Below are 27,826 nucleotides of genomic sequence, written 5' to 3'. Positions count from 1 at the left end.
TCACATCATCATGAGGATGCTGCAATGATTGTAAGTGTGAAAAGTGTGCAAAAAAGATAATAAATCATTTTTGAATGCCTTTGTAGCTTCAAATAGATTAAGTGAATGATTGTAAGTTGAGGACTATGTGTACAGAGTACCTGAAGTCTAAGCTTAATTTGAACATCATACAAATCATGTTTGTTATATGATATGATTAGAATTACTTCATGGTTTTTCATTATCCAAACAAACCAGAAAATTGTGTTTGAAATGAGATTGCATCTTTTGATTTGCCAAGGCTAAGTATTGTCAGACTATATTTCTGGGCTATGATGATAAAGGTATTTTTAGAGACTTTTAAAGCAAACAAATGGAAAACAAAATTAGGGAAACTGCTCTAAAGAATTACTTGTCAGTTGTGTGAAATACAAACTATGGATTATTAACTCTGGTTATTAAAAATTATAGTTTATTTTGAATCTTGAATTGATGGTTTAAAGGCAAGGAGCCTTATGACTTAATTTTAAAGCTGTAGCTTAATGATTTTAACAAAATTTGGCAATAAATATGAAATATTTATAAAACAAATTTAAATAGTTGCCTATCTATCAAAATGTACTTTGGGGGCATAATTGCAAAAATTGATGCCTTTTTTTCTTTGAATAAATTAATTGTATAGAGTTTCTTCACAAGCAGTTTTTGTCATTATTTCAAAAGAATTGCTTATTCCCTAAATCAGGTATTGAGATTGCTAGAGGCAATAGATTCATTTGTGTGCGTTTGATTTAGGCTGTTTTTTTTGGGGGGGGGGGGGGATCCTAAAGGCATTACAATTAGAAGATAACAGTATAACATGCAGCATTGTTGGATACCTACTTACCTGAAGGGCGAAAGAACAAATAATTTCATATGGTGTGTTTTTAAGCTATGTATTTTGCAGGAATTAATTTTGATAACCGTAAGTCTGTTATTTTAAAGAATTCCTTTGTGAAGTCTGTGTCTGCCTGCTTGCCTGTTTATCTGTCTGTCTCAGTGCATTTCACAGTACAGTGAAAATGCCAACATTAGAAGTTGGAACATGCAGCTATTGTTGGAGAATTGTGTTGACCAGGGTCTGGGCACAGACCCCTAACATTAAATATTTAAATATCTGTGCTGAAATCTACAAAACTATTAGTTTTGTTTTACACAAAAAAAGATCAAAGATGCCAAATCCATTGAAAGCTGGTAATCTTTTTAGATTTGGAGCAATTTAGAAAATAGGATGGAGTACTTGCCAAACACCCATCTTTTTGATCTTCTTTCTATAATAACGGGAAAAAAATAAAATAGAATTTCAGAATTTGCTGAATACATTGGTGCATATATAGAAGGTTTTCAGAGATGAAATTATAAGACAAGACAACATCTTAAATTGTATTATCTAATTCAAATTTAAAAGCTGGTTAAGTTTTTTTTTATTAACTTTAAAATTTAAATTTGATTTAAATTCCCTAAAGGAAAATTGACTCAGAACACAGATTTATTATTTTCCTTGGGTGCCACTGATTTGGTATGATGTCCTTTAGTATGTGTTACTTTCTCTTACTCAGTGATAGTTTAAACCTGAATGTCTTTCTTTTAAAATCTGTAAATTGCCCAGAGTTACTTAGATAGTGAGATGAGGTTTTAAATAAATAAAAATACAAACTAGTTATAGAATCTGGTTTTTATTTCTTGGAGACTTGTCAAAGAGTGAAGGTTATTAGGAGAAAAGACATAATGGATAATTTGAATAAAGTTTACTTATGTTTGATTTTAGATAATTTAATCTTCCTCTCTCATGTATATTACAAAGTGGAGACTGTTTCCAGGATATTTAAAATTTCTAAAGTTGCTATCAAGTTAACATAGAAATTACCAGTCAATTATATATAAAAATAAGTAGCAGGTTTCAAACTGAACTGGAATTAGCAAGGATTTTTTTTTTTTAAAAAAAATCAAGACAAATAAAGGAAGCATAGATGAATTCATGCATCATGCATCAATATGCTATATATGTAAAGGACTGCTTATTTTGCTTCTTTGGTGACAGACAAAACTTCTTTTTCTCTGTTTTTAGACTGATATTTGGCAAATCTCTTGTACAGCTCTAATCGTTTTTCTCTGTTTATAGGCTTGCATAGATGATAACATAGATATGGTGAAATTTCTTGTGGAAAATGGAGCCAGCATTAATCAACCTGACAATGAAGGCTGGATACCTCTACATGCGGCTGCTTCCTGTGGATATCTTGATATAGCAGAGTAAGAATGTTTATCTTTATTTGATATAACTTTCTAAATGTCTGGTGAACTTTTAATACAGCGAATGCCAGTTAAGAGTTAACACAAAAAATATTTCCAGCAGTCTGTCAGGTATGAAAATTGGGGTCTTTATAGCAAGGAAACACAGCATTCTCCAGATGAGCTTCCAGGCATGGGAGGTGCTTCTGTCTCTTGATCAATAGACTGAATTGATTTCAGAGAACACTCCTCCTTGACGCTCCTCTTTAATGTCCCCAGTTTTTGCTCAGCCTTCGTTCGAACAAGGCAGGAACTTCCCTTGGCTGGAATTTAGGAAAGAGATTGAGAAAACAAAAGAAAGAAAGAAAAAACTATTAAAAAGGTCAGAATGCAGCCCCTGGCTGCCTATGATCGTCTCGCTTCCTTTCAGACCTATTGAGAGCTCCTGATGCTGTTTTAACACTAGTTGGCTGTTGGAGCTCTCAAGTCCTCAGCGAGGGCTGGAACGATGTTCCAAGTGCAGGCTCGAATTTTGCACTTCAATCTAGGGCCAGGGTCACCAAAATAGACCAAAGTGCCTGTTTTATTCAAAATAAGGCTTATTTCAAGTTGACAGGCTGCCAGGCTACAAGCAAAGGGTCGTTGTGGCGCAATGAGCGCAGGCTCGTGATCGGGCCTAAGAATAAAAGGCAAAAACAGCCAGAGGTTTATCCCCCTTTTAAAACACCTCAATTAAAGGGGTAGGTATCAGCTCTATCACCCCTAACCAGCACAGTGATTTAGAGTCTTCTAATTCCTGAGCTCTTTCTGGGGTTTATTTCTGCTTATTGAACTGTTGTGTGCCAAAAATAATGGCTGGTGCCATTTTGTTAAGTAGCTGATAATTGCAATTGCCCTCGGCAAACTTGAAATGCTTTTAAGAGGCATTCAGTGCTTAGCCTAATTAAATAGGCTGGTGTGAGGAGATAAACCTTAACAGGGCTGATCTTGCAGGGGTTTCAGCAACGAATCACAAAAACTAAAAGTTTGCTGAAACAATTAGTTGGCAAACCCTCACATTCAAATCGAATCAGTAGAACAGCAGCTAGCACCCAGGCCTGTGACCGCTTGTACACTAAAGCTGTTCCAGGCCCAGTGTCATACAGTTGAACTACTCTGGGCAATCAAGGTGTATCTAAAATGAGTTTCAATTTTATTTCATTTGGCATATAATAATAACAACAACAACAATAATAATAATAATTTTTAAAAAGGGGTTAAATCCCTGCCCATTCCTGGAGCAGCCCCCTAGGCGTGCCAACTGCCTCTTAATATAAGCCTCACTATATAACAGCTCCTGTATCCTGGGGGTGCAATGGCAAGTGGCAGTTCTATCGGTTCCACTGCCTCAAGCTCTAGAGCGGCAGCCAGGAGGGCCATGACCAGAACCCAGAACAAAACAACGGGTTCAAGGAAGCCTTCCAAGGCAGCTGAGCAACACGCCAAGAGATGCCAAAGGGCAATAGAAAAACATCTGAAAAAGTGCCTTTGTGAGGCAGAAAAGAACAAACAAACAACATCTCCTAGAGCCACCCCTGCCCTAGAGCCTAGCGCCACCCCTGCCCAAAACTCCACTCCAGCTCCTCCCCTGGATCTGTCAATGCAATCCAGGGGCAGCAACAACTTGCCAGACCAAGCAGACACTTCAACTGCAATACCTGCACCACGGAGGGTCCCTGAGGCTAGATTCACCCCCACAGCAGCAGGACTTTGCACAGCGGAAGCTCTTCCACAAGAAATTTCTGCACAGATGAGAGTTTGGATGGTTTGGATACCTATTAAATAAGGTATTGCAGCAGGGGTGCAACAAACCTTCCTGGCAAGGCGACGTCAAGCAGCCCTGACCTTCAGTTGATCTTCAGTTGCTACGGGGGGATCTTCCAATACCTCACATGCCCGATCAGGTCATGCAATACAGGGAGGACCAAATAGTTGAGTTGGAACAAATTGTGTCAGTGTCCTCTCAAGACAATGATTCGTCTTTGTCCGTGGTAGAACACCTAGAAAAGGATATGTCAGAAGATGAGGGTTTAGCCTTTGATCAATCCACATTCACAGGGCTGTTCCGCCCTCACCTATTTAAGTCTTTATTATTCAAGGCAAAAAACACTGCACGCCTTGACAATCCAATCTCTACCTCCTAACCGCCCTCAGTGCAGGAGGAGTCAGATGAACTTAATATTCTCACAGCCTGTCACTGAAGAGGAGGTCATACCAGTCCCATAGATGTTCACTGATTTAGTTCAAAAACAGTGGACCACATTATCCCAATCCAACGGGATATGACAAAAGGTTTTTCAATCTAGCGCCAGAATTTTCTAACTCCCTGCTAGCCCCCAACGTAGATGAACTTGTGGTAGTTCTAGCATCTTCCTCCACTATACCTAGTGAAGCGGAGGAAACTCTCAAATCAGAGGACAAAAGAGCAGAATTAGCACTTTGCAGGGCCCATCAAGCAGACGCATGAGCCATCAGAGCAGCTTGTTGAGGTAATTCCCCGTTAGGAGAATGAGTGCATACAGGAAGACGTATTTGAGAGTAGTGTTTGAATAATACACATACACAGCACACAGATACACTGTACAGTAAATGTAGGTTTTTACTTCCAGAAAGGTTTAAGCAAAGTTCAAAAACAAGCAGTCCAAAAGTCATTCACAGGTAAATCAGTCAGGTTTCAATCCAGGGACAATCCAGTAACAAAGTCCAGTGTCAAAAACAGTTCAGTATCAGACTTACATCAAATCCAGAATATCAGTCAATTAGGAAAAATGGAAGAACGGCAATACTTTCCAACAGAAGGAAACTCACACTCTCTTCTGAGACTAAGACCAAACAACCCAGGTTTCTGGCTCCATCTTATGGCCGTTTGAGAAACCACACCCAATTGCATGCTCTTGCATTCCCTTAAAGAGACAGTATTAAAATGTCTATCCTGGTTTGTATATTTCTAACCCAAATACCTGTTAGGTGACTAATATTCCTAACACAGCTACAGCCACCTTATTCTTTAACAGATCTTCCCTAAGATGGCCCCGTCACCTGAGATCCATTCCTTCATCAAACACCAGGGTGCATCAGGGCATAGCCAATTTGATGGCTGCTGCAGAATTTTCTGCAGATGCAACATTTATTTTGGTAAAATTCTCCTCAAGAACCATAGCATCCCAAATCACTGCAAGATTCCTACTCTGGCTCTGACATTGGCAAGCGGATACCAGACAAAAGTGGAAGCTGGCATCCACCCCCTTTGAAGGGGACAAACTGTTTGGTGCTAATCTGCATCTGCTTCTGATGGAATCTCAAATAAGAAAAAGATCCTCCCCTCCCTTTTTCACAAGACTGACAGTAGACCTTCCCAGTCTTTTTGGAGGGGTTCCTTTCGTCCCTTCTATCAAGGATCCTATTTGCAAAGAGCACAAAGGCCCTTTGGATATAGACAAAGACAGCAGGCAGAAAGATCTGACTTCGGGAATAGAAATAGGAGGGGGGTAAAACAAAAGGTCATTTTGTGGGGTAGGAAAACAAGTCCTTTCATTGCCCCAAGTAAAATCATTCCCGACTCTCCCATAGGAGGACGGTTAAGGCTATTTGTAGATCAATGGGAATACACTATATCAGATGCTTGGATCAAAGAGACCATAAGATCAGGTCACTCTCTAGAATTCCTCTCCACACCCCTGAATTTTTTTATGATGTGCCCTGTTTCAAGGGAGCCTACCAAAAGGACTCTTATGGAGACCGTAATTCAGCATTTTCTGGAGATCTGCGCAATCCAACCTGTGTTGTTGAATTAACAAGGGAAAGGATTTTATTCACATCTATTTGTGGTCCCCAAAAGTTCAGGGGGATGGAGAATAATTCTAGACTTAAAACGCCTGAATCGCTTCCTGGTTTACAGGAAATTTAAGATGAGCTCCTTGCAATCAATCCTTCTCGGTATCAGACAAGGAGATGTATTAACGTCAATAGACTTAACAGAGGCATATTTACATATTCCTATCAGACCCACACGTAGCAGATTCCTGAGATTCTGTTATAATAACCACCACTTCGAGTATATAGCTCTTCCATTTGGCCTGGCTTCAGCCCCTCGGACCTTTACAAAGGTTCTGGCGGTGTTAGCAGGCCATCTTAGGAGTAAGCCAGTTCAGCTAAGTGTTGATCTCTATGACATATTAATTTTGTCATCGTCCAGCTAGCAGACTGAATTAGATATTTAGGTCACCCTACAGGTTCTCCAACAGCATGTTTTTTCAATAAATTGGGCCAAGAGTCATTTGACACCATCAACTCGCCTCCTGCATTTGAGAGCCATCATTGATACAGTGGCTGGGAGAGTATCCCTCTCACCGGATAGGTAGAATAGCATTAGGCAGTTGGCAAAAGAGGTTAGGACTCTCTGACGAGTATCCCTGGCCCAATTATCCAAACCATTAGGTAAAATCATCTCATGCATTTCTATTGTTCCCTGGGCCCGGCTTCACGCCAGAACTCTTCAATGGTTTCTGCTCCTGTATCAACGATCAGGAAGGAGCAATGCCATGTCCAAAGTCACTGTTACATCAAAGGTCCTCATATTGCTTCACTGGTAGACCACAACAAACATCAACAAGGGCTGTCTTTTCAAGGACCCTCACAGACAGACTATCACAACAGACGCAAGTCTATTTGGATGGGGGGCACACTGTCAGTCCATTACAGCTCAGGGCCGCTGGTCCATGACAGAACAAGCTTGCAGCATAAACTGGCTGGAATTGAGGTCAGCCCATCTGACCCTCCGCAAATTTCTACCGCTGATTCAGGGACAACATGTCCTCATCCTAACCGACAATGTAGCCAGAAAGGCCCACATAAACAGGCAGGGGGGCACACATTCAAGATCTCTAATAAAAGAGACAGAGAGACTGCCGCTGGGCAGAGAGGAATTTGATCTCCATCAAAGTGGAACACATCTCAGGACAGTCCAACATCCAGGCAGACTGGTTGAGCAGGGCCACTGTCGACCATTCTGATGGCGCCTGCACCTGAGACTGTTCCAAGAGATGTCACATCGGTTCGGCCAACCGATCATAGACCTCTTTGCCTAACCCCTCAATGCACAGCTCCTGAGGTTCATTTCCAGATTCTCAACACAAGGAGCGGAGGGAGTCAATGCTCTATGCTGCCGCTGGCCTCGAGGTCTCTTATATGCCTCCTCTCCCCTCCCACTGATTCCCAAGGTGGTTCAGAAACTTCTAGAGGAGAAGGCGGAACTATTGTTGCTGGCACCATACTGGCCCAGACGTCCGTGTTTTGCGGATTTCAGGGATCTATCAATCACAGATCCATGGAGAATCCCGCTGTACAGAGTCTCACTCACACAGGGTCCAATTCAACATCTGGACCCACAATGGCTGCACCTAGCCATATGGAACTTGAGTGGAGACGTCTGAAAGGTGAGAAGCTCTCCAATAAAGTCATCTTAATGATCCAAGCGGCCAGATGTCCTTCAGTGAACTGTATATACAACACTACCTGGAACATCTTCTGCAGGTGGTGTGACAAGGTGAAAATAGACCTCACCTCTTTATTGGCTCAAATACTGGACTTTCTGCAGGAAGGTTTGGACAAAGGACTCTCACCAAACACTTTGCGTAGACAGGTGGCGGCCTTAGCATTAGTCATTCCCTGTGGGGACCTATGATCCCTCATTACCCGAGGATATGCAGCTTCCTCTGTGGGGCCACTAATCTGAGACCCCCAGTGGTCCACAGATACACCACCTGGGATCTAAATAAGGTCCTCACAGCACTCGCAAAACAACCTTTTGAGCCTCTAAGAACCACGAATCTCCATCTACTCACATACAAGGTGGTGTTCTTAGTAGCAATAACATCTGCACGATGAATTTCTGAGCTAGCCACCCTGTCAGTGAGACAAGATCTCTGCAATTTTCATTCTGACAGAGTTGTCCTTTGCTTAGATCCAACCTTCATTTCCAAAATTACTTCGGCCTTCCACAGAGCACAGGAGTTGATACTCCCCAACTTCTGTCCTAGACTGTCTCATGATCTAGAGCGACAATGGCATTTATTAGATGTACGACGTGCACTCCGAATCTACATAGACAGGACTGCCTCTTTTAGGAAGATGGAGACGCTATTTGTCTCCTTTCAACCTGCTACTCATTGACAGTTGGCAGATGGCTGCGAGCCACGATTACAAAGACTTACGAGACTCAATCATTGCCTGTACCTACTGGTATTACAGCACACTCAACTAGGAATGCTGCAACATTGGCTGTTTGGGCGACTCAAGCATTGATCAAAGAAATATGTAAGGCGGCAACGTGGGCTTCATCGTTGCCTTTCATAAGGCACTATAAGCTGGACGTTTTGCTTCTGCGGAAGCAGCGTTCAGAAGAAGAGTCTTGCAACGGGTCCACACATAAAAAGGGGGGGACTCCAAACCAGACAGAGAACCTCCCGTAGGACACGCCAGCTTTGGCATGTCCCATGCCTGGATGCTCTGAACAGCTCATCTGGAGAAGGGGCGTAGGGTGCTTATCTGATACGCCCATTCTCTTTGAGCTGTGAAGAGCATCCAGCCCTGCTCAGAGTTTGTCTGATGTGGGTCCAATTCTGGCCAAGTCTACAGAGCAAAGGTGAAGGAGAATGACGATGAACTTATCACTTTGACTTTGCCAAAACTGGGGACACTAAGGAGGAGCCTCAAGGAGGAGTGTCCTCAGAAATCAGCTCAGCCTATCAAATGAGAGACAAAAGCACCTCCCATGCCTGGATGCTCTTCACAGCTCACAGAGAATGGGCGTATCAGATAAGCACCAATGCCCTTTCCCGCCTCCCCTGAGCACAGAAGATAAAAAGTACAATTAAAAATTTATATTTTTATGTTTGCAATGAATAACCAGATATAATAGTTTCCTATATGATGAATTTTGTATTATAGAAATGAATGTTAGGCTCTTTGTTTCTCTTATACACTAAGAAGGTACTGCTATAAATTCTTATATGAATGGAATCTGATTATAACTAGATTTAAGGAAAAAGCTATTAATTGCACAGACAAAGAATGTGGTGTCTGAAACAGCTTTGCCCAAGATTTAAGCTTCTATGTTGTATTGCGTTGGCTATCCATATGAAGAAGAAGAATGGATTTGAGAAGGACAAAGTTTCTAAGTACCTGGGCCTCTTATATTTTATACAGTAAGCTATAAACCTGTTTGTCCTTAAAAGGAATTGGTCCTAGCAGTTTTCTTTTTCATTCTCTACTTCGTGTGTCAGAATAATGTTTGAGCAAGCTTATTTATAAGGATTGCATTTTCACAGCTGGAAAGTTCAGCTGCATTGAAAAATATTGAAACTTACAGATAAATATATTCTAAATTATTTATTTTCCCAATTATCACTTTGAAATAGGCCCATAGTATTTATTTTGATTAAAACAGTTGGAATTGAAGTTGCTCTCATTTCTCGCTTTGATTTTGGTGATATAGTAGCCCTTTGTTTATGACCATTAATTTAGCAACTGTTTGAAGTTAAGATGGTGTTGAAAAAAGTGACTTTCAATCAGTCTTCACACTGACTGTACAACAGATTATACATACCCATCATAACCTTCCATTACAGGATGAGTCACATTATGGAAAGTGCAGAAAATATATAGTGAAATATATTTAGTGAATATATGAAATATATTAATATGTGAAATATATTTAGTGAATATATGAAAAATAACTTAAAAGGCATGAGACCATCCTTTTCTTCCACCATATCTATTCAGTTTCTTACCCTGCGTTTTGTTTAAAGTGCTCATGCTTTCTGCCTGAGAATATTGCAAGCTCCATTTATCTATGAATGACTTAGTCTTTCCCTTCCTGTCAACATTTATTCTTTATGAAATTGATTACTAATTAATTATAATTAATAATTATAGTCAATAATTATTTGATTAATAATTGATTAATAATCATTTATCTGTTGCTATGACTGAACCACATCAATATTTTTATGTAGTGATTGCTCACTTACCTATTCAATCTACATACATTCATTACCTCTTCTATTTTCATTCCCTGTTGTTTTCTGACACACAGGGCATCACATTTATATGCTAATACAACTGAAGTGTTCAAATGTGTATTATTTTTATGACTTTCTTGGTATTCTTGAAAAGTTTAAAATGTTTGACATGAACCTATAACAATCATTTACTGATTTTATTTCACATCAAATTAATGTTCCATTTCGGTGATGTCATGGGTCTCCACGCTCCCACGCTGAGTTCTCCCTGTTGGAGGGCTTTGAAAGGTGCTAAAGCCACCCTGTAGGAATGGTGAAGAGAAGAGGGATGCCCTGTAGGTCGCAGAAAGCAGCAACTCTCCTGCTGGACTCAGGGTTTCTTCCCCCTTCCTCAATGAGGAGAAGGCCGAAGCTGGGACAGCCGAAGTAACAAAGAAATGTGCAGGAGTGGTGTAGATGAACAGTGACTGGAGCTGGGTGAGAAGATTCCTTTTTTATTTAGATCCTAACTTTAAAGAAAAAAAGAAAGAGGAAAATCCAGGAAAAGAGACTCTTAGAACTATTTTTCAAAGTGGCGAACAACTATAGAGAGAAAAATCTTAGACCCAAAAGAAAGAAACCAAGGGGAGAAAAGCTAAAGACCTTTTAAAACATAGAAAATTGGATTCTTAAATTGGTCAGGCGTTTTGGGAAAGGCATTATAAAATGCTGGAACTCTATCTACTTGAATCTACTTGAATAGCTGACTTAGCTTTCATAAATTGAACTAAATTTGGATTAATCAAATCTATAAGACTTGAAACAATGTTGAAACCTAAGCTGAGGGCGCCCATTACTGGTGAATGGAATATACCAGGCCCCTACAAGTTTAGTAGTAACTGTACATTTTGTAAAAAAAATGGATGTTACAGAAGAAATGGAACATTAATTTTTTAAAAAGTTTTATTAGATTTTTATTTTTTAAGTACGCATCAATATCAAATCAAAATGTTTAACATTTAATTAATTTTTCCATATATTTATGTTTACATATATTAACATACTATACTAAGAAGATATAAAATGATCATATGGTAAATGAACCTGAAAATTTTATACATTTACAATATAGAACATCTCATCAAATCAGATACATTCTTTTGGGTAATCCAAAATGCCCTAAATACAATTTTTGATGATTAAGTCTTAATCTCAGATCTCTAGAGATAAATATTTTTAACTTAACTTAAAATGTAGCCTTTAATATGCTGTCTGTATATTGTGCAATGATTTGTCATTTTGAATGGGAATTATATTTGGTCTGGAAGTTTTAAATTTGTTTCAACATTAAGACTCTTTATATTGGGGAATTTAATGAGTTGGGTTTGTACTGTACTGAAAAGGCTTGGATGTATATAATTTAAAAACTATGCATTGTGAGTTTTGTGTGAAACTAGATTATGCACAAATGCACACATCTCTGCTGGATTAAATAATGCTGAGAACAGTAAGAATAATTACTTCCTATTAGGCTCCCGATTTTGAGCCAAAGGGAGAAGGAAGAACCATTTCTAACTCTTTGTATGTTAAGGAGGAACACAGTCTTTTCTCCTTTCAGCAGTGAGTGGCAAAAATCATGCATAGGAAAAATTCTCAGCACTCAGAAACAGTGTTTCTGGATAGTGATTATGCTGATTAGTGATAAGGCACGGAGCTGTGTGGAGAGGAAATTCTAGAAGAAGCAGAAAAAGCAGGATCCAGGTCAGCGAAGAATTGCCACATAGCTACCTGCTTTACTAAATATAATTCTCATGAAAGGAAGTAGATCATTAATTTTTTTCTTATAAGGACCTAGTTAGTGCTTGAATTTTACTTAGAATTTATGCTTAGTTTTTCAGAAAGTAATGAAATACATTTAGCAAGCTACTAGAAGTAATATCCCCTTATTATATATTAGCACTGAGGAATAAAGGGCACTCCGTACTTCTATCCTTATGGAAACAACATTGGTGACACTCTGAAACAAATTCCTGGACAATGTACATCCACAGTATGTTTCTTTAACTGTGAATTATTTTAATGAGTAAGCTGATGCAGATTGTGTTCCCATTTTTAACCTAACAACTGGAAGCCTGCCTATTATACAATTAAAAAATAATCTTGGAAAAAAAATCTGAATAGCCCAGTGGTGGAATTCAATTTTTTTTACTACTGGTTCTGTGGGTGTGGCTTGTTTGGTGGGCGTGACTTGTGGTCATGTGACTGGGTGGGTGTGGCTTGGTGTACATGCTTGGTCATGTGACTGGGTGGACATGGCTTGGTGGTCATGTGACTGGGTGGGCGTGGCCAACTCAATGTCACTCACATCAAGGGGTGCCTCACCTGGCCGCTCCCCTCCCAGCCATTCCTTGTCTCCCAGCCTCAACTTATCTATAGTTCTGTAAAAATGTTGTTCACCTTTTTTGACTTTATTATCTGCATACTATAGATGTACTTTCATGGACCACTGAAAGGAGGAAATGGCCACATGCTTTACTCAAGAGTGTGATAGGCAACAGGCTTTTAAGGGGCTACCACAAAGAAAGGGAGGCAATGTATTTCCCAAAGAAGCAGAATGCAAACAAGAAGCAATGGTTGGAAACTGAACAGAGAGAAGCAACCTAAAACTAAGGAGAAACTTCCTCACAGTGAAAACAATTAACCAGTGGAACTGCCTGTCTCCAAAAGTTCTGGCTGCTCAGTCACTGGAAGTTTTTAAGAAAAGACTGGACAGCCATTTCCCTGAAATGGTATAGGGTTCACCCCAAGGTCCCTTCTAAGTATTATTCTGACACATTTCCCTGGATTTCTACTCAGAGTTTGGCATCCTCAGTTTTCTTGCCTGAGCTGGGGGTTGGACTAGAAGACCTCCAAGGTCCCTTTCAACTCTTGTTAAACACATGTGTATTTTATGCTCTGGACTATTGACATTGAATGCATGTAAACCCTGAAAAATATGTGGTATCCCTGGGCAAAAGAAAGGCAGAAAAATCACTCTAGGTGTAGGGACAGTGTAAAATATTAACACATGATAAATAATGGAACAATTAAAAACAATAGCACAGAGTTTTAACTCTCTCTCTCTCTCTCTCTCTCTCTCTCTCTCTCTCTCTCTCTCTCTCACACACACACACACACACACACACACACACACACAGAGCACTTAACAGACAAGCATTTTGGAAGCAGCTTCCATGGGGCGTCCATGGGGAACCCTTGTAGAAATTTTTAAAAGACCTGCTTCCAAAATGCATTTCTTTTATGTTGCAAAAGTGCTCCAAGGCTCGATTCACCCCCGCCCCCCCTGTCAGACCGCACTCCTCCTCACTCCTGACACTTTAACTCACAAGGGGAAAGCGATACTTGCAGCATCCATGGGGAATCCTTGGAGAAATTTTTAAAAGACCTGCTTCCAAAATGCATTTCTTTTATGTTGCAAAAGTGCTCCAAGGCTCGATTCACCCTCACCCCCTCTGTCAGACCGCACTCTTTCTCACTACAGACACTTTAACTCACACAGGAAAAGTGATACTTGCAGCGTCCATGCCTTTCTTCCTTTCCCCTGGGGAGAAAGAGGACGTGGGGAACGGAAAACTAGGAGAGCGATCGCAAGTGAGCGACTGGGCAACCGGGTTGGGAGCGTGGCCAGCCAGGGGTTGCAACTGGTTCGGCAACCCATGCCAAATAACCGCTACCAGTTCACCCAAGTAGGTGCGAACCGGTTGAATACCACCTCTGGAATAGCCCCTTATACATTTCTTGGGAAAATTAAACATTGCCTTCACTTGTCTGAAAACACAAGATTAATACAATATATGTTTCTGGTCTGAATTTAAAGTGTTTAAAAGTGTCAATATTATACTACCCATAAATCTAGGTTTTGAAACTGATCTGGTAGTTGAGAAAACAGTCCAGTTTAGCTCAGTTCAAACTAATTTACTCTTCTAAGGAGGAAGAAATAGGGGCACTCATTGCTGGAGGTGGTTGATGGGTAAGAACACCCCTGCGGTCCATGGCTTTATTTCTAGTTATATATAGCTTTTTAAAATTGTAATTGTTTGTATATTTATGTTTGTAAATCACCCAGAATTACCTTATCAATGATAGGCATATAAATTTAATAAATGAAGTAGCAAATGAGGAAAAAAAGATAACAGAATAGCATCAGATAAGTTGGATATGTTTCATTGTCTGCATCAGATTGTAATGTTTTGTTTTAAATTTAAAATTGAAAAGAACTCTAAAAAGTACCATACAGAGCTATGGAAAGAGAACCTCTTAAATATTTACTTCATAATTTTACTATTATAGTGCAATTTTTTTTTTCAGGATCAAAGTTTAGACTCTTACCAGCCCTACTTTGCTTAGGTCTAGAAAAAATACTAGTAGAACTTAAGCAGAGTACATGGGAATTAGACTTTCAGATAGGCAAGCCAAACTTTCCTATCTTCCATACAGATAAATTGCTCTCTCCTCCTAGACAGACCACAACTACTTCTATAAAATTCTACATACCTCACAAAGAAGGGACTTTTTCCTAATCCATATAGATGTTCTATGTGTCTTTCAGCCATCCCTAGATGAATTAATACGATAAAGATGAACTAATTCAACTTTATTGTAATAGAATCTGGCAAGTCTGAATGTACAAACTTCCTGTTTTCTGCGTTCACTTTTAACTGCTTGATCCATTAGGGCAGGTCCTTCCTACGTTTTTCTCTGACCATTACTTCCCTTCGTTCTCCAAAGTCATCCACACATTCCATTGATTATAGCCTATTAGAGTGATACTTAGCCAATATGCTAACCTTCCATATGAGTTTGTTTCTCACATTCTTTCAAAGTGCCCACTGTACTTACATTGGTAATCAGAGCTAATACACCCACTCCTGAGTTAGATAAACTTCACTCATGATGAAGAGATTGAAGCATTTTTTAAAAAATAAAGTTTTATTGAGTTTTAACAAAACAAATAAAACATCTTATTTGAGTACAGCATTGTTTCGGGTTATCACATTTCCATACAGACACAATTTCATATGCATATTCAGCTTATGTATTCATCTTCATATCTTATTACTCTTTTTCCAACTTCTCACTATTTCTCCCTTTACTTCTCTTAATTTTCTTTTATGGTTATCTCATTTTCTTCTTATTCAATTGTATTTCTTTTACCTAAATTTCTATATCTTTTTATTCATTGTACTTATACTTTCGTCTGTCTTGTTTACAATTTCATATGTTCTCTTCCAACATTCTTAAGCAAAATTCCCCCTATGATTTCCAATCGAAGTGCAACACCTTTAAATCTTATTGTTATTATCATATGAAATCTCATTAAACATTGAATTTGTGCATTCTAAAATTATAACATTCAAATTTCTAATATCTATTTTATATCATGTAGATCTCATCATTCAGACTCTGCTTGGTACTTCCCCTTGAAAATGTAAAAAGAAAAATTCTAAAAACATAGCACAAAATAGTTATTCAAAATCATTCTAGTACTGGTATGAAACATGTAAATCTTTCAAGTTTCTTTTCAATATCTATCAATCTTTGAGAACAATTGAAATGTTTCCCTCCCTTCTTCATTATTACTTAACTTTTCTTTATTTCCTGTTTTTGTCCCTCATAAGTTCTTTCCCTTTCTATCTTCCCCCCTTTTTCTCATCCCTTTTTTTATACCCTTCTCTCTTTAATTTTCCCTTCTGTAGTTTTCTTTTCTGCTTCTCCTTGCTGTTATATTTCTTTTTCAGACTATTTTTCTTTTTGGCTGTTCCCTTTGATCTAAAAACTTTCCATTGTTTATACCCTATTAGAGTGAGAGTTAGCTAATGTGCTAACCTTCCATATGAGTTTGTTTCTCACATTCTTTTAAAGTGCCCACTGTACTTACATTGGTAATCAGAGCTAATACACTCACTCCTGAGTTAGATAAACTCCGCTCATGATGAAGAGATAGAGGCATTTTGAGAGTGTTTCAAAAGCAGTAGCAATTATTTTATTCATATCTTTGGCTTATAAAATAATCTAGTGCCTTCAATGAATAATTAACAATAAGGCTTCTTCCTTTTATGTCTGTATGCACTATTACTTAAGATGTATTAATGCTGAACAGCATTTTTAAATTCTGTGATGTGGTCTTGGACTGTAAATAAATAAATTTAGATTACACTAGTTTATTAGTAAATACTTTGCTTGGATGGTTTTCATCACTAAAACACAAGCCTGCATTTGCTTATGTATAAGTATTTTTATAATACATTAATTCTATGATTTAAGTTATTCTGTTTATGTAGCTTAAATACGAAGTTCATTGTATTAATAAAATTAAGTATTAATTTGGAAAAGTAAAATTACTTTTTCTTAGTTTTTTCAAATTGCATGTATTAGCTGCTTTTCAGGATACATTGAGCTTCAGTTTCAAATGCATTTGCTGTTCCTTGATTTCATGAAAAGCATAAGGAATAATGTTGTGTAAGTGAATACTAAATGAAATGAAATTTTGCTGATCTTTTTTGTGATGTTCACACTATCAGGTATAAGGATTTGTTTGAGTACCAGAAGTGCCTTTGGCATTATGACTTAAAACAACATAGGAAGAATAAAGACCTTTTAATTTTCTTGGACCTCTTGATGGACTTTGAAGCTTTAATTATGCAGTGGTTTTAGATATATTGCCCTAGTTGGGACGTTTCACTCATGATTTGTTTACTGATGTTAAAATTTACTGCTTTGCCAAATGGTGTTTCTCTGATATTTATTTCTTGCCTCCTGTGCTGTGTAATATCTGAATAATTTGTTTTAAGTGGCTGTGATAGATGGAATGACACAAATTTTCAGTTTATCCCTTCAATCTGATCAATTTAAGATCGTTGAATCAGTAATTTATTCACTCAATGATCAGTAGAAGAATAAAATAGATACAATGCAAGAAATCAAATCAAAATGAATTAAGGTAAATACCAACATAAAATGTTGGATAAGTAATGATGTATAGTAGTAATATGAGTGGCATAGTGGCCTAATGGTGAGGACACTCACCTCCCTCTTGGAAGATAGAGAATTTAATCTTAGGTAGCAGCAGATATTCCTCTTCTAGGGCACAAAGAAAAAATATCTGCTATAAACTCTGCATGGCATCTGGCCAGTAAATGTTGAGCTCTATTCAGTCACCCTGACTTTACCCCAAATTAAAGGATTATAGGGTCGTATAAAGGGAGTTTTTATGTATAGTAATAATCTCTACAAATGTGATTTTTTATTACAGTATGTAAAGTAAAAATGAATGCTTTTTAAAACAAGTTATATAAAGGATTGCAGATGTACATATTAATATATTAATATCTTAAATAAGAAATAAATGAAAATGAATTAGCCTTGAATAGGATTATATCTTATTTTCATTGCAGTAATGCAACATTTGGCTTCCATGCAGCTTTGTGTCTTCTGATAGAATAATTCTATCTTCCTGGGAATTTATTTATTAAGGACAGAATATAAATAGACATAATACTACTGTAAAATTTACAATGTAATAATCCATGTGAAATGGTTATGATCTCATTGCCACTTACATAGACAGGTGAGCTCAATTAATGAATTTTAGAATGTCTGCCTTTTAGCAAAGCAGATGGTAAGCTATTGTGTCTGGCTTTGAAGAAGGTTGTCCTTGGCCTCAGGAGAGAAAGGATCTCTAAATATTTTTCTGGTTCTCAAATGCTCTTGTTTATCTATTTTTTGTGATGTAGACATTTATTGTTAACTTTAGCTTGAAATTCCATATATTTTATTCTTTGGCTGAGTAGGTATTTAACTCGGAATGGTGCCGAAAGCCAACAGAGTGCAAACTTTTGCATTGCAAGGCTATCTCTGCATCTTAAATGGGCAAAGCTACAAAACACTGGATTTTTCAGACCATTAATTCATCACCATCTTCCAGGCCCTTATCAGGATTGCAATAATTTATTTTTCAAATCTTAGCAGGGCATTTGCAGTTACATTGGAGGCAGTGAGAATTGATCCCAGAATTTTTGTTTAGACTGATTCCTGGACTTGTGTATTGTGTATTGCAGAGGATTTTGAGCTAACAATTTGGCCTCAGATTTGCCACAGTAATTTTTGTCAAATCCAACAATGCCTGGTTTCCTGAAATTGTCTTTTGTATCTTATCAAGTTCTGATGAACCATTATGATGAAGGTATTTTAGGAGTAGAATTTCAAGACACAATTCTCTGGAATCCAGTACAAGTTGGGAAACCAATATCTTTGAAATATTTGCTAATTCATGTCTCATCTCCCCGCTTTTATCTTATCAAAAGTTAAATGTTCATTATGCATATGTCATCTTGTGAAAGATGCTTGCAACATAAATACTGACCTCATGGTGATGCTAAATAAAATATACTTCATAATTAAAAGACAAATTGTTAATGTAAAATGCAAACCTTTCCTTCCCATAGACTCCTGGGTTGATGAAAAATTCATATTCTGTCCTTAGGATTATAACAGTGTTATTTTAGTTGGCAAATCAAAACAGTTCTGTATGTTTTTTGTGTACAGAAATTCCTATTACGTAGAAACTAATAGATAATTTATGTGCTGCATTTCTTAAAGATATTTGCTAACCTGAAATTTAATTGCTTGCAGCTGTCTTAGTAATGTTAATACATTAATGCTTAATTGCTATTCTTGTATGGCAGGGCTCAACATAGAAAAAGCTCTTGCATAGAAAAATAACTTCTGAAATTTACTCATAAAATGCCTTACAACACTCTGATCAATTAATTCACTTTAGAGTCAGCATCTTCAATAGTTCATCAGCAACAAAATTTCACTTATTTTCTGTATTAGCAAATATACATTTTCCCTCTGCAAAGGGATGATTGTCAGCTTGTCATCATGAGAAAGAGTGGCATAACTATGCCCTGACAGAAAAGAAGGGTGCAGCTGTAACCTTAGCCTCACATTGTGAGATATACTGTATTTTTCTAAGAATAAGATGCACTTTTTCCACCCCCAAAAGTGGCTGGAAATGTCTCTGCGTATTATACAGTGAATGTTGCTGAAGCTCCACCCACCTGCTGGCCCCCACCCGCCAGCCTCTGCCTCCCAGCAGTTTGCCTCCTTGCAGCAAACGGCAAACAGCCTGGTCAGCTTCAGCACAGCCTGATTAGCACAAGCAGCTGATTGTCGGTTGAATTGGCCTCCCGACGATCAGTTGTTTCAGGCTGCAATGATCACCATTGCCTATGACCACCTGTGCATACCCCATTTTCAGCCTCCGCATCCCCTTTTTAACCTCCACAAGCCCTGTTTTCCACCCATTCCGATTCCCACTGCTCAGAACAGGCTGAAAATAGGGCACACAGAGGCTGAAAACGGGGCATGCGGAGGCTGAAAACAGGATGTGGAGGCTGAAAATGGGGCGTGTGGAGGGGGCAATAGGCAAGGGTGATCCCTGAAGCCTGAAACAGCTGATTGTCAGGAGGCCGATCCAACTGACAATCATCTGCTTGTGCTAATCAGGCTGTGCTGAAGCTGACCAGGCTATTTGCTATTTGCTGCAAGGAGACAAATTTCTGGGAGGCAGAGGCAGACTTTTTTTTCTTGTTTTCCTCCCCAAAAGCTAGGTGCATCTTATACTTTATCTATACAGTATCTAACTTTATAGCTAGTTGTGGATTTAGAGAGATAGCTGTCTTTATCCCTAGATGTGGAACTATTTCTAAGATGAGCTCAACTGAGATTGGTGACTGCAAAAGTATTTTTCTTTTGAGTATACAACATGTGAGACAGTTTTTATTTTCTGCTACCAATGAACTGGCACTTTTATTTTCCCCTCCATCCTTCCCTTAGTCCAATCATCTAGTTTGCCTTCACCTCATTTGTTATACCCATGGAAACGATGAGGAAGAAATCCTGACTTCTTTGAGCTAATAGTTACCGGCCAAGAGACAGATCCCCCCCTCGCCCCAGCTTATTTTTGCCCAAGTATGGTCATGAGCTGTAGAAAATAACTTGAGGTCACATACAGCTGTGACTTTGAGTCCTCTGATACTACATGTTCTCAACACCTGTGCAAGTTCACATAGATTCTTAAATGAGTTCTGGAATATGTTGACCTTTCAGTTTAATTCTGGGTTCAAGACAAATTTCAGCCTTTTCCATTGTTCCTCAAATTTATCCAGCCAGTATTTGTTTTGTAACTTTCGGGAACTCTTTTCTTTACGAGAAAGCAACAGAAGAGAGGCCTTTTTTTCTGGGAAGAGGTAGCACAATATAGTAGCACAATACATTTCATGAGGGAAGATTTGCTGTAATATGTATGTTATTCTTGAAGGTTTTAAAAATAAAACTTGCCAGCTGATTTGGAAGCAGGTAAAATTATTGGGAGGAAAACAACTTGAAATTGACGGCTTCTCCATTTTTCATAGTCAGAGGGAAGTTTGCTGTAATATACATGTTCTATTCTTGAACCTTTTAAAAATAAAAATTTTCAACTTATTTGTAAACAGGTAAAATTATATGTGGGGGGGAGAAGAGACCTTGAAATTAATTCCAATTCTTGGAAGTTAATCTTGAGGACTGCACATAGATATTCAATGAGAGAGAAATATGATATATTGTTTATTATTTTAGCTGTAGGGAATGTGGTGTGTGTGTGTAAAATCTTATGTGGCAATACTATTAGAGCAACCTGAAAGCCTTTGAAAGCTTTTAATTCCAATGTCTGAGGTATCCTTAATTGCCTGTTTAAGATGGGACTTGGAGACATGTGCTTTACAGGTAGTCCTTGACTTACGATAAAAATTGATCCCAAAATTCTCATCTACGCTGTGCCGAGAGTCCAGGATGGGTTAGACTCCTCCCTATTATGTCATAGAGCTGAGTCTGCCTTGTATAAAAAGCCAGCCTCTGGCCAGATCCCCAGCTTTGACTCAGCTCCTTTGTCTCAATCGAGCTTCGTGTCTTGGAAGCAGTTTGTTATTGTTTGCAAAAGCACAGCAGAAGAGCAAGTAGGAGCTTTCCTTTTGTCAGTTGTATGGGTCGGAGAATCCAAAGCGTGGGCTGTCTCCTGTTTTCTTGCTTAAAGACGGAGTCAATCAAAGTTTAGTCCAGCCCTCTTTCCACTGTGCATGCCCAGTTTTTGACTCTGTCTTCATGCAAAGAGGACATGAGAAGAGAGTGCTCAGAAAGAAAGATAGAAAATATAGTAATAACGCTTTGGATTCTTCAAGGAAAAAAAGAGGAAAAAGAGAAAGAGTGAAAGTCAGCAAACCATGAGTAAATGAAAGAGCCAGGATCTCATACCAGGCCGGGAAAGCCCCACATAGCTGCTTAGTGCTTAAAAGGGCAAGCGCTTAAAAGGGCAAGCGGCAGCAGCCTCAGTAAGAGCGGGCGGGCTCTCGATTGGCTAGCAGAGAAAGAGGGCTAATTAAAAGCCTCTGGCACAATTTTTGGGGCTCCAATTGAGCTGTGCCAGCTAGAGAGCGGGGATCCACTGTCTAGCAGTGTCGGGGATCTGGCACTGCCTTAGGGAGGCTGTGGACAAAGCAGAGCTGTAAAACCTCCTGAGCTAGTTCGGGCTGCAGTGGTAAGCAGCACTCGCTCATCTCAGGGCTAGACCCATCCGTTTATAGTGCTATCTAGATGACATTCTAATCTTGTCATCATCGGTTAGTCAGGCCGAACTAGATACCCCGTTTACTATTCAGGCTCTTCAACACCATGGGTTTTCTATGAACTGGGCTAAGAGTCACTTAACTCCATCGACTCGCCTAATTCATCTAGGAGCCACTATAGATACTATGGAAAGAAAAGTCTTCCTTTCCCCGGACAGACAAGAGAGCATCAGACAACTAGCTCAGGAGATCAGGACCCTTAAATGGGTACCCCTGATCTGGTTATCTAAACTATTAGAGAAACTGATCTCCTGTATTTCTATTGTTCCCTGGGCCCGGCTGCACGCCAGAACCCTACAATGGTATCTGTTGCCCTTCCAAAGGTCAGGAAGAGACACTTCCAACTGACGAGTTCTAGTACCACCAAAGGTCCACAGATCTCTCCGCTGGTGAACCACACCTTTCATCAACAGGGGTTCCCTATTCAAGGAACCCAACAGATCTATCATTACGACAGGTGCCAGCCTGTTAGGATGGGGAGTGCACTACCTACACCACATGGCACAAGGATGTTGGTCTGTTCTCGAACAATCATACAGCATAAACCTATTGGAACTCAGAGCTGTCCACCTGGTTCTTCTCAGTTTCATTCTGCTAATTCGGTCCAAACACGTCCTGATTCTAACAGACAACGTAACAACAAAGGCTCATATAAACAAACGGGGGTACCCACTCAGGCTAACTGATGAGGGAGGCAGAGAAGTTGTGCTTTTGGGTGGAGAGGAACTTGCTCTCCATCAGGGCAGAGCATATCTCCAGTCTGTCCAACATCCAGGCAGACTGGCTGAGCAGGGCCACAGTCGATCAGTAGGAATGGTAGTTACATCCATCACTGTTCCAAGAAGCAGCCCTGAGATTTGGACAACCAGTGACTTCACCTCTCAACGCCCAACTCCCGAGATTCATATCGAGGTACCCAACCCAGGGAGCAGAGAATATCAATGCCCTTTGATGCCGCTGGCCACCAGACCTACTGTATGCATTTCCCCCTCTTCCAGTGATCCCCAAGGTGATCCAAAAGCTTCTGGAGGGGAGAGCGGAGCTGCTGCTAATAGTACCATACTGGCCCAGAAAGTCGTGGTTTGCAGACCTTCGGGATCTGTCATTAGTGGAACCATGGAGGATTCCACCAGACAGAATCACTCTATCTCACGGTCCAGTTCAACACCCAGATCCTCAATGGCTCCACCTTGCCATATGGAGATTGAGCAGCGATGTCTGAAGGGCGAAAAAATTTCCAACAGGGGCATTTCCACCATCCAGGCGGCCAGACGTCCATCAACAAATTGCATTTACGATGCCACTTGGAACATACTTTGTAAGTGGTGTGCTAATTTCAATATTGAACCCACTTCTCCATCAGTGGCACAAATACTGGAGTTCTTTCAGGATGGTCTGGACAGAGGTCTTTCTCCCAACATGTTGCGAAGGCAGGTGGCGGCATTGGCTTCGGTTATTTCCTGGGGTCATATTTCACATCATCGTATTCGTAGTTTCATTCATGGAGCCACGAATATACGGCCCCCGGTGATTCACCGCTATCCAACTTGGAATCTTGACAAGGTCCTCTCTGCTGTAACAGAGGGACCCTTTGAGCCTCTGAGGATGACGAGTCTCCATTTTCTGACATACAAGGTAGTCTTTTTGATTGCTATTATGTCAGCAAGACAAATCTCCGAACTTAGCTGCATTGTCAGTAAGAAAAGACCCATGTATATTTCACCATGACAGAGTGGTCCTCCGTCCAGATCCAACGTTCATGCCAAAAATTAATTCCACTTTCCACAGGGCACAGGAGTTGGTGCTCCCGAACTTTTGCCCAAGACCAACTCACAGACTCGAGTGCCAATGGCATCGGCTTGATGTGACACGCCCTACGCATTTACTTAGATTGTACTGCTGGATTTAGGAAAACGGAAGCTCTTTTCGTTTCATTTCAACCTACCACCCAAGGACACAAAGTTTCACCTTCAACAATTGGCAGGTGATTGAGAGCCATGATTGCGAAGGCGTATGAGGCTCAGTCACTTCCTGTACCTAGAGGCATAACTGTGCACTCCACACAAAGTGCAGCAATGTCAGCAGCATGGGCCACGCAAGCTCCAATAGACGAAATTTGTAGGGCAGCAACTTGGGCCTCTCCATCGCCCTTCATCAGGCACTATAAAATTGATGTGTTTGCGGAGTTCCCTTGGCCCATCTTTCCAGACTGCTGGGGAAACTGATCTCCTGCATTGGTATCGTCCCGTGGGTGAGACTCCACTCTCGGACTCTCCAATGGTTCCTGCTCCCTTTTCAATGGGAGCAGATTCTACGCTCATTCTGCTGGTGGCAGTCTCCTGCCCTTTGGAAGGGACATCCATTCAAGGAGCCGGACAGATTGCTGCTTTCCATGAATGCCAGTTTCCAGCACTAGGGGGCCATTCTGGAAGGTGAGATGGCCCAGGGGTGTTGGTCACAGGCAGAAGGGTCTTGCCCAATAAACCCAATACTCTCCGCCACCAGGTGGTGGCCCTGTTGACCGTTCTCCACTGGGATCAATTTTCATCACTGTCCCATCATCCTTCTGTGTGTAGGTTCCTAAAAGGGGCCTCTAATATCTGCCCACCAGTGGTCCACAGATATCCCACATGGGCACTTCCCAAGGTGCTGCAGGCTTTGATAGGGTCTCCTTTCGAACCCCTTAGATCACTGTCACTTCAGTTTCTAACTTTTAAGGTGGTTTTTCTAGTTGCCATTACTTTGGCTAAGAGGGTGTTGGAGCTTTCAGCTCTCTCTATTAGGCAGGACCTCTGTTCCTTCCATGCCAACAGGTTGGTTCTTCGATTAGACCCTACCTTTGTCCGAAAAAATAATACCTGGTTCCATAGAGCCCAGGACATTGTATTACCAGACTTCTGTCCTCATCCTATCTTGCCAACATAAATGGCATAAACTGGATGTTAAAGAGAGCCTTATGTATCTACATCAAATGAACGGCCGCATTCAGAAAAACCAAGGCCTTGTTTGTGTCTTTCTCCCACAATTCGATGGGCTGTAAGGCCTCCCCTCCTAAGCAGGTGGATCAGGTCCTGTATTGCCAAAGCCTACTAGACTTTATCCCTTCCGGTGTCTAACAACCTAATGGCACACTCCACCAGGAGTGCTGCCACTTCAGCCGCTTGGGATATTCAGGCTTCGTTGGAGGAGATCTGCAGAGTGGCTACTTGGGCGCCTCTGTCACCCTTCATTAGACATTATTGCATTTACTCCTTCGCTTCAGTGGATGCAGCGTTTGGACGAAGGGTGCTTCAGAGGATGGTCCACAAATGGAGTAATCAGACCAGACATGGGCCCTCCCATGGACATGTTGGCTTTGGTAAGTCCCATCCTGGACTCTCAGCGCAGCGTGGATGGGAAAGGGTATTGGTATAATTACCTGAGAATGCCCTTTCTATCTATGCTGCAAGAGAGTCCAGCCTCACCCTGATTATGTCCGGTGCGTGCAGGGAGCGGATTCTTTCTAACTTGTTTGTTATTTGCTTCCATAGACACTCTGAGTCTGTCAGGTAGCTTCGCCTAAAGCTGGGGATCTGGCGAGAGGCTGGCTTTTTTTATACAAGGCAGATGCGCTCTATGATGTAATAGGGAAGAGTCTAACCCATCCTGGACTTTCTTGCAGCGTAGATAGAAAGGGCGTTCTCAGGTAATTATACCAACATCCATTTCCATTGCTAAGCAAGACAGTTAAGTGAACCACTGAATTTTTAACAAGTGAACATGGGATGCTGCAATCATAAATGTGAAAAATAGTGATTAATCACTTTTTTCAGTGTTGTTATAACTTTGCTCACTAAACAAATGGTTGTAAGTAGAGGATTAACTGTAGTAGCAAAAATCCAGGTAAAATTACCAACAGTAATGGAATTGAAATGCCAAATGGCCAAACCATCAAGAGCCATCAGGATGAAGCTTATAAGAGTCTGGTCAGTTGGAGAATATGAACCATGGACAAAGTAGATCAAAGTCCCAGGAAAGTATATGCCATACAGTTTAAAATCTGCTGTGGACAAAATACTAAATTGCCGAGAAATATGTGAACATTCAAAAAGGTACACTCTGATGGAATCTAGAAGATGAGCCTTTTCTGCTATAGCATCTATTCTTTGGAACTTCTAGAAATCTCTTAAAATGTATCTTTTTTTCAGGAGGTTTGCAATCTCTTGGAAGAGGGAGCCTGCAAAGTCATTGTATTATTTGTGTGATTTTCATGCATCATCCTGTGATCTTATTTATATTTATGTTTAATTACTTTTAAATATTGTTTTAATTGTTTTGCTGGATGGTTGTATCAGGCCTTCCACCAATTGTATTTACAATGTGGCCTGGAGGGCTTTCTGTGCCTGGTACTCCCAATCTGGGTTGGATCCTGCAGCGGTCTTGGTTGCCCAGGTGCTGGATTTCCTCCAAGAGGGACTGGACAAAGGGCCTGTCACTCAACACATTACGACAGCAGGTGGGGGCCCTGTCTTGTGTACTTTCCGGGGGGGGGGGACGGAGGCCTTATTCTGGCATCTGACCATCCACAGATTTATTAAAGGGGCGATGAATCTTCGACCTCCAGTGATTCATCGATACCCCACATGGGACATCTCTAAGGTACTGCATTCGCTGACTGAGGCTCCCTTTGAACCACTGAGATCTACTTGTCTGCAATTTTTGTCGTATAAAGTGACCTTCCTGGTAGCCATCACCTCAGCCAGAGGGGTTTTGGATTCGACTGCACTTTCTGTCAGGACGGAACCCTGTATCTTTCACTCCAAAAGAGTTGTCTTGAGATTGGACCCTTCATTCATGCCAAAGGTGAACTCTAACTAGGCATCTAACTTCATATAATGGTCATTCTCACAAAATGACTTTACATGAACCTAGTAAATTTGTTCCCCGTAATCTCCCAAAATGCCCTTTAATACTTAGCAAATATTTTTACCTTTTCTAGGGAAAAATACACACATGTACCATTTTACTTTCCAAGGATTCGTTTAGAGTTTATGAAACATTTTGAAAAAGAAAGCCACATTTCAGTCTTTCCAGTTTGCATTATGCTAGTCTTCCATATGTTTATTTTTAAGTATAACAATACTTTAAAAAAATATCAGGAAAAGCATACTGCATGGGATACACTAAGTGTGCTGTTTACTGTCACCACTTTAAGGACCAGAATCTACAGGATATAGAAGAATTGTAAACATAATAATTTAATTTAAGGGGTTCTTATTAAGGACCCAACTACATTGAGATAATCTTATTAAAAGCTTTTACAAATTTCCCCCATATGCACAGATTATGCTTTACTATTTTATGAAAAAAAATCTATACTTACATTAAAACTATTCAGCATATTTGTCATTTTTTCTTCTTTCCATTAACAGATACCTGATTAGTCAAGGAGCATATGTAGGAGCTGTAAACAGTGAAGGAAACACTCCATTAGATATTGCTGAGGAAGAAGCAATGGAAGAATTGCTTCAAAATGAAGTGAATCGACAAGGTAAACATAAAAATTTAGTGCTTTACTATGTGTAATGATTAGGAAATTCCATATTGTAAAGAAAATTAATGATACAAGAAAATTAACTATAGAACACTAAAAAAAATCCATATAACAGCATTCATTCATTCTGTATCAGCACTGAAGATGAGTTTTCTGTAACTATTTTCTTTTGTCTCTTTCTCTGCAGCTCTTTCTTCTCACTTATTTTCCTTTTCTTCCCAGTTGGTTTTTCCTCCCCATTTCTATTCTGCTTCTTTGCTCTGTTTTTGCTAGGAGCAGGA

At 39.9% G+C, this 27,826-nt stretch overlaps 1 protein-coding gene across 4 annotated transcripts in view; it reads left to right on the top strand.

The window, feature by feature from the left end:
* Positions 1-27,826, top strand: part of PPP1R12A (protein phosphatase 1 regulatory subunit 12A) — a 106,872-nt gene that overhangs the window by 33,101 nt on the left and 45,945 nt on the right. For all 4 annotated transcript variants that reach the window (XM_026667693.2, XM_026667692.2, XM_087968031.1 and 1 more), the window contains exons 2-3: positions 2,138-2,268; positions 27,424-27,542. In XM_026667693.2, the coding sequence (XP_026523478.1) occupies positions 2,138-2,268; positions 27,424-27,542 (250 nt within the window). The remainder of the gene's footprint in view (positions 1-2,137; positions 2,269-27,423; positions 27,543-27,826) is intronic.

The sequence above is a fragment of the Notechis scutatus genome, chromosome 6 (genome assembly GCF_049901735.1).
Source record: "Notechis scutatus isolate UNSWTSFEM ecotype Mainland chromosome 6, rNotScu1.2, whole genome shotgun sequence".
In the NCBI taxonomy this organism is placed as follows: Eukaryota; Metazoa; Chordata; class Lepidosauria; order Squamata; family Elapidae; genus Notechis; species Notechis scutatus.
This window is presented reverse-complemented; position numbering and strand designations above follow the sequence as displayed.